We start from the raw sequence: 12,952 nt of genomic DNA, 5'->3' as shown, positions 1-12,952 counted from the left end.
ACATGTCTGACTACTGATGTCAGCAGGTACAATGCATTCATTTACAATGAATCATTGGGAGCTTGTGCAATTAAACAGGAAATGATATACTAGGGCTCTCAACAGATTAAAATAGTTAATCACGATTGATTGCAAATTAATCACACATTTGTTTTATCCATTCAAAATGTACCTTAAAGGGAGATTTGACAAGTATTTAATACTCATATCAACATGGGAGTGGTCAAATATGCTGCTTTATGCAAAAGTATGTATATATTTATGATTGGAAATCAATTAACAACACAAAACAATGACAAATATTGTCCAGAAACCCTCACAGGTACTGCATTTAGCATAAAAAATGACATGGTTGGTACCAATGGATTCCTTACGTTTTCTAGTTTCATATGATACCAGTATCTTCACTCTAGCTTTAAAACTGAGCCCGCTAGAGCCTACAAGTCGCAAGTTGCGTTAATGCGTTTGACAGCCCTATGAAATGCACTTCTGCAGAACTCTTCAGAGATGGCTATCTTTGAGGTTGTATGATTTACAATGTCGCAAAGCAAATATACACTCAGTTGCCAGTTTACTCACTACATTTCTAAAACTATCCATCAATCTATATGACTCAGTGTTATATTTGACTTTTCCCCTTTCCATAGTTCATAAATTTGTAGTGTGTTATATCTTTATTACACCTACTGTGTGTAAGCATGTGGCAACAGAACATGTTCACCATAAATAATGAAAAAAGAAGATATGGAGACTAAAAACCAAAGATCAATGTATTAGACGAGGAGAGGATGACGATGGCAACAAAAACTGGCAAATCAATTGCACAAATCGAATGTTCAACAATTTTTTTTCTGTGTGTTAGTTTAGTTTTATTGTCTGATTTTGGAATATCACTCATCTTCATCACTTCATAATTTTAACTTATTAGACATTAGTGTACAATTGTTATAATTAGCATATTAATTATTGAGTTATGGACAAAAATGTGTTTTGTGAGGTCACAGTGACCTTTGACCACCAAAATCGAATAAGTTCATCCTTGAGTCCAAGTGGACGTTTATGCCAAAGTCAGATTTCAGACTGGGAACAAGAGAGAGTTGACAGACAAGACGATGGCGGAGGATTTGGTGTCAAAGCGAAAAGCAAAAGCTCCTATTTGGCAAAGCGTCAGATCTAAACCAAATGATATAAGGGAACCATAACGTTAATGAGACAATCGCTGAGCGACGGACGGAGTGGTCACAGCCGGTGTGCATGGTGCAGCGGCTCCGGGTGGAAACCTGCAGCCTTGGAGCGAAAGCTGGACCGGAGAGGCCAGATACACAGCCGTCCAACGATAAAGATCAAAGTAAGCGGTCTACATATATTGAGCGCCATATTTTCTTGTAAAATGTCCTGTGTAATCGGTAACACCGGTCACAAGTTCATTAAACCAGTGGGAAAATTCCCTCACCGTGACATCCCTACTCTGGCCATTGCGGTCGCGGAAGCATAACAACATCAGCTTCTTAGCTATCTATGAGCAAGTGGGGACTCATTAGTCTACAATCATTTCTAAGAGTATCATTAGTCAATATAGTTTTAGGAAACACCTGGATTTTGCGATCATCTTGGCCTTAAAATACTTTGGGAGATAATCTCTTTACAGTATGTGGCTGTAAAACATCTTTGGCCTGCATGTTTCCTGCCCTCATCTGTGCAGAAGGCCTACATAAACATTTCTAATGCACAACAGATGTATCGACATCTGACTCACTTCACTTAAGCTTGAGCCAAAGTAATCATCTAAACAAGACAAAATGTTGTGTGATGGACGCAGGAAGCACCAGCTCTACTTTCTCCAATCAATGCAGCTGTTTATCTGCTGATCTACCAACAGCCTGGGCTGAATTAAACATGCAGTCCAACTCTGCCCTGCCTCAAGCATCATCAGTGGTATCAGTAATAAGTGCAGCACAAGCTACTGCCTCTCTCTGGATGAGGATAATATGCCAGCGCTGCCCTAATGGAACATCACTGTTCTGTCTTTCCCCATGGCTTCATTTCCGCATGAACGCAGCCTTCTCTGCCACACCACCCTGACTGACCGCCAAGCCGGACCAACTCATTTGTTTGGGGGGGGGAATTAACAGGGTGGGAAGCAGCTTCCCAAACTTCCCAATTGGTTACCAAACAAGATCTGTAGCTTTTAATAAAGCACATACCTTCAAAACAAGAAGATTACTGAGAGAGAAGAAAGCACAGGAAAGAGAGGGAAAAAAAGGAGAAAGAGCGAGATGGAGCTGCTGGAGGAAAGGAGAGCAGACTGTGGCGAGCCACAGGGGAGATGGCAGCCGTGGGTGCCCTTGAAATTGCCTGACTCATTACTGCAGCAGCACGGCCATGCGTGGTGATGGCAGGCTCGGAGAGAGCTCTCGGCTGGGGCTCTGACAGTCAGAGAGTGAAAGACAGCCATGTTTTTTTAAACCACCAGAGGAACACTTCAAAGGCTGGCATGCTTGTTCTCCCTTTTCAAAACGCCACCCTGCATTACAGCGAGGCGGACGAGAGAACCCGCTAATACGTTTTCATGATTAACCCGCCTGTTTGTTGTCTGACAAGGAGGGAATAAGTAGGTATAAGAAAGGTGTTAATGGAGGACGGCTCACAGGTGTATCTGGACATTTTGAGTGACAGGTCTGCGTGGGCGATTCAACACTACATAATCATTTAATTCTTCAGCTGCGTGGGCTTTAGTCGAACTCAGACCAGCATTACTGCACAGCTGCCTGCTGCTATACCATCTACTGTATGATATATATACTCTGTGGGACAAAGTTAAGTCCCCAAGTATGCATGGATAACCAGGGGCCACAGTCTTATTCCCCTTCTTGTCTGGGCTCAACATCGCTGTCAAATAGAGCGGAAACACGTCCCTAGGGCTAGTAGACAGCAGGATGTCTAGCCCTGCTATACTGTGGTCGCACACAGCCCACTGACAGCCTCCATCATCACAATTAAGGCACAGTGGCTGCTGTGGCTCCCACTTTGTCCTCCACAGGAGTTGACTGCCAACTTTTAGGCCACAGTGGTGTGATAATAAGAGCGCAGCTTCGTCCAGCACCAATCAGGGTTACAGCGATCCAGCCAACCTCTATTTAAGATGGCGCCAGTGCTCGGAGGCTGACCGAGGGAGGGAACTGTAATCTCATCACCATTAACCATGTTGCCTAAAACAAAAGGCATCATTTCCCAGAACATAAAGCACACATTGTACAGGGTGAAGGATGTGGCTCGGTAGATAAGAGTGTCTGGCTCTCTGGTTATAACCTCATTTAATGAGTTCAAAGTAAGACTGACGGGCCAAACGAATTTCACAACAAAATAAGGATTAAAATGATGAGACTGCTTGGTTAAGAATCTGGAGATTTTTAGGGCTGATTGTGGCCCAGTTTAATGTTTTAGTTCAAGACGTTTGAGATTTTTTTTTCTTCTTGAAAATTGAGATTTTGCATTTAGAGTGCTTTCTGCTCTTGTACATTACGTTTAAATGGTGTTAATGCCGTCCAATATGCCCGGTGGAATAAAAACCCTACTAATCAGAATGCATTAGTTCCCTGTAAAATCTCCGCTCCCTGACAAATCCTCCTCCATCCTACCTTAATGTCCTTTATGTTGCGAAATTTGCGCATGCAAGCAATTATGTGCTGGGTGAATGTTTGCCAGATGTGCGTGCGTCACCCTGCAACGGTGGTCGGGTGCTGGGTCTGTGTGCGTGTGTGCATTACAGCTTTGGCCGCAGAAGCGTTTACGGGAGGAAAAGGATGCAAATCAGCAGGAGGTAAAGCTCTCAACACGGCAACAAGACTCAAGGCCTGAGGTCAGCGGAGTGACATGCCAGGCTAAGGAGATTACAGCCTGCCACGGACTAACCAGAGGCTGCCCTCGTCAGTGGACACTGGCCAGTCAAACACACTGTCAACACACAGTCTCAGTGGTGGTGCCATGACATAACACCAGTGTGTTGTGTATAGGGCTGCAAGATTATGGCTAATATTGATTTTAATCAATATTGTGGTCACGATTATTTATTATGATTATTCATTGATTTTAAGGACAAATATAAATACATTTAAATAAACGCAGCATTGCTTTATGCTTTCACTTCCAAGTTGAAAAACTGTCATGGCCATTTTCAAAGGGGTCCCTTAACTTCTAACCTCAAGATATGTGAATGTAAATGGGTTCTATGGGTACCCACGAGTCTCCCCTTTACAGACATGCCCACTTTATGATAATCACATGCAGTTTGGGGCAAGTCATAGTCAAGTCAGCACACTGACACACTGACAGCTGTTGTTACCTGTTGGGCTGCAGTTTGCCATGTTATGATTTGGGCATATTCTTTTATGCTAAATGCAGTACCTGTGAGGGTTTCTGGACAATATTTGTCTTTGTTTTTGTTTTTTAATTGATTTCTAATAATAAATATATACATACATTTGCATAAAGCAGCATATTTGTCCACTCCCATGTTGATAAGAGTATTAAATACTTGACAAATCTCCCTTTAAGGTACATTTTGAACAGATAAAAAGAGACAAAAATTGTGATTGCGATTAATATGCGATTAATTGGGCAGCCCTAGTGGTATATCTAAAAACCTTTGGGAATTTAGTCTGTTTGAGAATATCAAATCTAAGGCTTCAAATACTGAAATGTGTTGTAACAGTGAATTAAAGCTTATGTAAAATATAAGCCATGAATAGATATAAATTGTGAGATGATGTATTTACAGAGATAACATTTATCACCAAAGAAATCCGCACAATTTTGCCGACACAAAGCAGTTCTGGATCAGACTACGTTTTTATGTTTCTGTAGTTCATCATGGTGGCCCATCGTAGGGGGTTGTATGTTTGAGTCTGATTGTCTACTGTGGATGTTAAAATTTGATTTCGTCATCCATGGAGCTCTGATTGTGAAACAAGTCAGTGTGTTTGAAGATAGAAGGTTTGATGACAACAAGGTGATGGAGGACATGTGTGTGTGTGTGTGTGTGTGTGTCATCCTGCTCCTCTTGCGGGTGATGGAGGATGACGTAACTCAGCAGCAAACACTGCCGGGAAAATGGACAGTAACCGTGAACCACTATTACTCAGACATTAGTGTGCGTGTTTTTTTTTTTCTTTGGTTTTCCCGTACAACTAAATCATGACTCTTCACAGAATATTTGGCAATTTTAAGCAGACCACAGAAGTTCTCCTCCCCCTCTCTGAGAGCTCATCTTAAAGAGGAGTCACAGTTCTGCAGAACCACACAAATGATGAGTTATATCGCGCTAACAGAGAGGCAGAGGAGAGAGAGCAACGTATATACACAGCTTACGCCAATCCAAAATCCCATGTGCCAAAGTGTCACACAATTCGGCACAAAAAAATCAAGCTTTGGCTCTCGACCTACCAAAATCCCCCCCCTCATCGCCAAACTTTCCCACCCTGTAAAAACTCTAAGGTTCATTTTAAAAGAGGTCACCAAGCTGGCACGGCATGTACCCCTCTGGCCCAGGCAGTCAAAACACTGGAGCTGATTGCTGCTGCACTCTAACACATCCTCACCATGTTGTTTTGGCACTTTAGCTAAGCATCGTCGAGCCTCATGCTGAAAGTGAAATTTGTGCCTGCAGGCACAGCTCTCACACATTAGTTTCTATCTGACACACAGCTCCTGTCTGCTCTCTGGAAGGAAACAAGAAATGATATCTATTATCACAGTGTTACTTACATGGACTCCTTAATTCAGAGAATAAAGTTCACAGTTACGGTAGACACGTTCCTAATAAAGTTGACTTTGTAATCTCAAACGAACGTGACAGAAAATAATTGTGACACCATCTGCCGCCGTGTTCTGATGTTTGTGTTTGTCTCGTAAGACATGATGAGACGTTACGTAACAAACCGCCCCACTTGTAGATCTAAAAAGGCGAGTATGCCAAGCTCATCGGGAGACTGGGTTGTCTCCGATGGGGCCTCTGTATGCTCGTACTCTCTTTCAGTATTGTAGATCTGGGAAGCCTCCAAAGCTCCTGCCAGAATATAAAATGCCAGAACGCCGCCTTGAAAAGCGCTCCAAGCAGAGGGACAAGCTGGTGTCCAGGAAGAGAGAAACATCTTGTGCTGGGCCTAATTACTTCTGCTCCAAGATTACACGCTTTTGACCTTTCTCAGGCTTCCAGTGCAGAGCCTGACTGGAAATTAAGGAGGACAGCATTGAAGTTCTTGAAGTTCACAGCGCTGTTAATTATATTCAATGCAGAACACAGAAGGGCACCGCTGGAGCTCTATCGTCTCACTATGTTTACATGAAATCTGTACTTGTCGTTTATGTTTTGATTCTCTCCTCACAACCACCTGAATGGAGTTAATTGGTTATAATCCCATTAAAACATCCCTAAAAAAATAATAATATTTAAAAGCATTTGATATTAAGAATGCGAATTAGACTGAATTGCCATATTGCTTCACTCATTCATATGCTGATTATTGTTTGTGAGTTTTTTTTTATTTTGTCTGAACAGAATTTATTTATTGTGCACATGGAATTTGTTTTGGTGCAGGTATCAGAAAAGCAAAATAAAGAAATAAGAGAGCAAAATAAAATAAAAAATAAATGCTATGTTACATGTAAGGGTCATTGTCATTGTTGTGAAATAAACCCCAACAGGGCGATGCAGGACCCCGATGCTAACATTTATAACACTGCTTCATATCACAAGGCTACTTACTTAAGAAATCAATAATGTGACACAAAAATGTTCCGCCAGACTCCGACATCAGGACTGCGCCCATAGCAACGGTCTGTTATACATAGCAACGGTCTGCTATAAAGAAAAAACAGACCGTAGAACGCCATGATTAACCAATCAGAATTGAATATTTATGATAACATACAAATACACAAAAGCAATACACTAGGGCTGTCAAAGTTAACGTGATAATAACGAAATCGTTTTAACGCCACTAATTTCTTTAACGCAATCGATCTTTCGGAGGTTGTAGCGGGCTCAGTTTTAACGCTAGAGTGAAAATACTGGTATCCTATGAAACTTGTAAACCTAATGAATCCATTGGTACCAACCATGTCATACTACAGCGGCTAAATTCAAACTTACGCAAAATTTTGACGAGGAAAAACTGTCATGGCCATTTTTAACGGGGTCCCTTGAACTCTGACCTCCAGATATGTGAATGTAAATGGGTTCTATGGGTACCCACGAGTCTCCCCTTTACAGACATGCCCACTTTATGATAATCACATGCATTATGAGGCAAGTCACAGTCAAGTCAGCACACTGACACACTGACAGCTGTTGTTGCCTGTTGGGCTGCAGTTTGCCATGTTATGATTTGAGCATATTTTTATGCTAAATGCAGTACATGTGAGGGTTTCTGGACAATATTTGTCATTGTTTTGTGTTGTTAATTGATTTCCAACAATACATATAATTGCATAAAGCAGCATATTTGCCCACTCCCATGTTGTTAAGAGTATTAAATACTTGACAAATTAACTATGATTACTATGATTAACTATGGGCCATCATGCGATTAATCGCGATTAAATATTTGAAATCGACTGACAGCCCTACAATACATACAACAAAGTTTACAGAGAAAATAATGGTCTGTGTTATATGTACATAGTGTACAAAGATACCAGTAATGTTGTCAGATGAGTAACTCCAGTGCAATCAGCAGTTTAGATATATAACCAATAAAGAAGTAACGTATCTGTCCTGCAACTTAATTTTCAGTTAACATGAAAGCTGCAGTAACAGCTGATAGGAGCAAACGTATAGCTGCATAATCTCATCCACACTTATCGCTATTTTTCTGGCTCTGGCAAAGAAGGACAAGGTCCCAATTCTTAATCCAGTTTTACAAAACTCTGATTGGCTTTGTTGTTTTACCAACAGCTGTCAATCAGCACAACACCTCAGAATGTCTGAGAAATCAGAAATGGTGTCAACTTCTGAGGTTCGTACTCTGAAAATGACAAAATGTCCTTCATCAATTCTGTCTCACTATTCTGCATCAGATGAAGTTTATAATTCAGCTGCAGCTTCCATACTAACCGGCTCACGGATTCAGAGCAGTGAGAGCAAAATGAACTTGCCAGTGTCAAAGATACACTTTCAGAGGAGTGCAATAGGTCAGTGTAATGAATAGTCAATCTCATTGATACAGTCTCTGCAGCGCTTATAAAGTAACACTCAAAGGTTACAGCGGCTGTGGCATTATATAAATGCAAACCAACAGTAAAGATGATAGTATAGCATTAACCTCAATGTTATGAATAACCAGAGCTGTGAAAGATTGTTAGTGTGACGTCCAATGTGGCCTGAGCGTTGGTCTGATCTGCAACGGCAGAGTGTAAACCCTTCAAACCTGCATACATGAGTGTTAACAATCAACACTTTGGTCTGTTTCTTATCAGAAAGTTCAGCTCGCTGTCTGCCAACAAAACTGGAAGCCAAATGTTTTTTATGTTATAAAGAGCAGATCTCAATATCTACATTGGTAACAGCAGCTTAAGAAATGAGACAGGCTACATGAAATGAGACTGGAATGTGTTTCTTTGCATACTGGAGCTAAGGAGGAACGGGATTAGGAGCTTTGTTTCACAGTTATTGGATTTTGGCTCTGTGGGAATGGAATTATCCAAACACAGAGAGGAGAGCAAACACTGAACGGTTCCTGTTGATGTGGAAAATATGACTCAGTGTAAACACACATGACACATTAACATAAGCTTCGTAAGGAAGCTCATATCTACAAAGTTACTGTCATGAACAATATTATTGATCTGAACATTAATGGATCAGTTTTTTGTTCTCATTTCAACAAACGCTTCACATCTTCTCGTGCGCTTACATTTCCGTAAGGCTGGCCCACACTAAAAGATTTTTGAAATCTTAACAGATGTTTAAAATGTGAGAGACCTCCCACATAACGACATGTTAAATGTTAAATATAATAGTTTTGTTCCTACAGTGTGTGGTGAGCAACGATTTGGTCAAAACAGCACACCACACACTAACAGATTCATTCATGAACAACAAAAGTCCCGACTCAAAAAAATGGATATCTCGCAAAATCTCAAACGATCAAACGTGACTTTAGTCCAAATAATCATGGCGTACGATGGGTAGGAAGAATTAGCGATGTTAGTTTTTGCTCTCAATGGATGAAGTCATGGAGACGCGTTAAATAAACACTCGTGTTGTTGCCACAAATCAAGTTGCTCCTCCATTTCTGAGGTCCATCTTACTACTACTTTATGGTGGCGGTGATTGTCCCACTGCTTCAGTCAGCTTGGTTACCAATTGGCTACCATTTTTCCCACGTGACTGCGTCATCGGCTGTCCTCGGGGTTCCCCACACACAACAGGATATCCGATTTGAAATCGGTGTGGCCAGGATGGATCGGGGGGGATGTAAAAAACACTCTTAACATACCTCACACCACAAGAATATCTGGATAGATAGTCTTCAGAACTATCAAAAAATCGAGGTTTTGCTGACGATTGTCAGGAGGGAGGAAACAGGTCCAAAATCAGCTTGGCTCTCATGTAGTCTGTGCGCGGCATTACTTGCAGAGCCAAAATCCTCTCACTGAGACACAATTCTTCTACTTTATGCATAAAACACTCAGAACACTATGACACTCCAATACTATCCATAGTGCATCACTAATATCAGTGTTTCATCGGTACATTTTGTGAACTATTTCCAGAATTTAAATGTGTAACTTAAAATAACCATTGCTGGCAAAAGGCAGGTTTGACATTTATACACAGTGTAAAAAAAACTTTATTTCAGAGCCAGAATGACACCCGACTGAACTCACAGATGAGACAGGTAATGTGGCCATCAGCGAGGGAAAACTAAATTAGATACGTTTCACTCTTCAGCACCTATTGCGCTCTAAGTACTCCTGAGCGAAGCACAAAATCCCCAAACTGCTTCAGTGGAGCTGCTCTGTGGCAATAGAGGACTGAGGTTGAACTGTCTGGGCAGCTCCCACAGGGCGAATGAGTGCAACTGCCTGAATGTGGCGTGGAGTGCTGATGGGTTTTAAGAAAATGTCAGCCTCACCCTTGCTAATGAGCTGTCAGAGTGTGTGTGTGTGTGTGTGTGTGTGTGTGTGTGTGTGTGTGTGTATGTGTGTGTGTGTGTGTGTGTGCGCGCGCTTTAACTGACCTGTATCTCCTCGTACGCCTCGTCAATAGTGGTGACCTGGTGCTGCTCGTGTAGCGCCGGCTCGTCGCAGAAGAAGCACACCAGACTTTTGTCGGTGAGGCAGAAGAGCTTGACCTTCTCGTGGTCCTTGCAGGGGTAGGAGCTCCTCTGAGCGTTGAGGATGGCGTCCAGCGGGAACGCCGAGTAGCGCTCCACAATGTTGGACAACTTGAGACTCGGCGAGAGGAGGGGATCGGTGAAGGTCCTCCGGCACTCAGGGCAGTCCCGCACTCCGTGAAGCTCCTGTCTGCTCCAGTGCTCGGTGATGCACTTCCTGCAGAAGTAGTGCTCGCAGCCAAAGCTGACGGGGTCCTGATAGATGCTGAGGCAGATGGAACAGAGGAGCTCGTCCTTCAAGCAGCAAGCCATTTGCAAAGACGGAGGCTGAGCGGCATCTACGAGGGCAATGCTCTGGAGCTGAGTGGTTTAATCTTCAAGTGAGTGGGTTACTGCCATGTGGGAGACTTCACCTTTATTGTGTCTGTTGAAATAACCATAAGATGCTATTCTTTTATTATGCACATAAACAAATCATCAACAGGAGCGGATTCTCTTGGTTGCACTTTAACAAAACAGACTTCAATGAGAGCCCAATTAACACATAATGGTATAGTGATTGCAGTGAGCTGTCACAGCTGGCTGTCACTTTTTAAGCAAAAGTGCCAACCTAATCACAGGTTCCAGCTTCTCAAATCTGAATATTTGCAAGTTTTCTTAGAATTTTTGGACAGTATTGAACAGCTTTTTGTTGGTTGGGTGTGTCAGTGGCAGTCTTTGCATGTACTGTTGGTACTGCGTGTGTGTGTATGCATGTGGGCTAGTGACAGCCTGTGTATACGGCATGTACTGTGTTATGGCGCATTTCTTAACGGCAGATAATGTATGTATCCAAGACACATTTCCTTCGGGACAATAAAGTCTTATCTTATCTTTTGGACGAGCAAAACAACTAATCTGAAGATGTCCCCTTGGCCTCTGGGGAAATTTGATTTTTGACAACTTTCAGACCAAACTACTCATTGAATATAATAGGAAAATAACAGGAACATGGACAATGGAAATAATAGTTAGTAGGGGTGGCAGTAGCTCAGTCCGTGGTGACTACGGGACTCAGGAACCGTAGGGTCGCCGGTTCAAGTCTCTGCATGGACAAAGTACGGAGTGTGGACTGGTAGCTGGGAGGTGCCAATTTGCCTCCTGGGGCACTGCCGAGGTGCCCTTGAGCAAGGCACCAAATCCCCTAAAAACTGCTCCCCCCCCCGGGCGCTGTATAGTAGCTGCCCGCTGCTCCTAACATACTAGGATGGTTTAAATGTAGAGAGTACATTTCACTGTGTGTTATGCTATATACAATGTGTGACAATACAAATTTGATTTACATTTACATCATCTAATAATGATGTCATACAGAACCTGAAGCATGTCCTATAGGTTGCTCTTGTAACCTCTTACTTTCTTAACATTAACATTCATTTTAATGCCATTTTAATTTAGCTTTCACAAGAGAGAGCATTCACACAATCTAGTTTCACTTTCTCCCTTTAACTGAGGAAGCACCTGAATATATTAATGCTTTTTATCAAAAACACTTCTTCACCTTGCTCTCATTGTGGAGGATTTGTTGATTTCCACAGCAAACTGTCTGCAGCAACCAACCAACCCACAGGGACACAGAGGAACACCTGCAGCAGTAGGTGTTATCTCTCAGCCCAGTGTTATAACAAGCTGCCCTTTAAATTCACATTATGAAGAGAGCTCCAACAGCTTGTGAGCTTTTCACAAACTATGGAGCCAGCATGTCTGCTGTAACTCAGCAGACATGCTATTTTAATTGCTCCACATTGCTTTAAAGCTGGGTTTGTAAACATAAACCGAGCAGCAGGACCACGACAGCACAGCAGGAGGATGAGAGGAGGCAGACACACAGAGGAAAATGAGGCAAAACTACTTTAATACGCTACACATTAAGAAGCTGGAGTAGGAGGAGACGTGTGAGGAGTGAAGGTATCTATATCTGACAGTTCATAGTCAAAGAAATGAACAGGAATGGAGAAAAAAGGCTGAACTCACCTTCCTCCTCGCAGCGACAGACCGCGGCTCTGATACACTAGAGTCTATCAGGAAGGAGAGCAGCAACCAGCGGCAACAGACCGTACCAACTGCGTCTCACAACGGAGGGGTGTTATCAAACATTATATTTACAAGATAACTGCTGTTCCACGATTAATACGTTACAAAAGGGAATAGCAGTTCATTTGTTTTTAATTTGAAGATTTTAGTGGTTTTATTTTAGTAAATACGAGGGTAAAACAAAATAATAATGTAAAGTTTAACTCCCTGTAACAATGGAGTGGCCCAGACTTCCTCAGCCCTGCTCTCCTGGTTGGTTAGCATTGCTGCTTATAGCTGCCTTGACTACAGCAAATAAACATGCTATAACACATGTACTGCAACTATTGATATTATATTATATTATAAATAGTTTGCATTAAAAATAATAATAAAAAAAGTGTTGGAGTTGCCATAAAAATGGGCTATCCCTGCTCAGTGAAGGAGAGGGTCTTGCACAGGCTGCAGTGTGCAGCTGCAACCAGCAGGTGTCAGGAGAGATCACCTGATTGCTCCCAGTAGAGGTGGAGGAGGCTCCTTCACAAGAGTTATGGGAGAGTTAC

The 12,952-nt window shown here is 42.2% G+C and overlaps 1 protein-coding gene across 3 annotated transcripts in view; it reads right to left on the bottom strand.

The window, feature by feature from the left end:
• The window catches only part of trim62.1 (tripartite motif containing 62, tandem duplicate 1), a 45,100-nt gene extending 32,606 nt beyond the window's left edge, over positions 1-12,494 (bottom strand). For all 3 annotated transcript variants that reach the window (XM_074644398.1, XM_074644417.1, XM_074644406.1), the window contains exons 1-2: positions 12,351-12,494; positions 10,242-10,761 (exon numbers count right to left, since the gene is read on the bottom strand). In XM_074644398.1, the coding sequence (XP_074500499.1) occupies positions 10,242-10,649 (408 nt within the window). In that variant the 5' untranslated portion in view covers positions 10,650-10,761; positions 12,351-12,494. The remainder of the gene's footprint in view (positions 1-10,241; positions 10,762-12,350) is intronic.
• Positions 12,495-12,952: the final 458 nt, after the last annotated feature.

The sequence above is a fragment of the Sebastes fasciatus genome, chromosome 1, assembly GCF_043250625.1.
Source record: "Sebastes fasciatus isolate fSebFas1 chromosome 1, fSebFas1.pri, whole genome shotgun sequence".
Lineage (NCBI taxonomy): Eukaryota > Metazoa > Chordata > Actinopteri > Perciformes > Sebastidae > Sebastes > Sebastes fasciatus.
The sequence above is the reverse complement of the archived record's forward strand: the minus strand, read 5'-3'. Positions and strand labels throughout refer to the sequence as shown.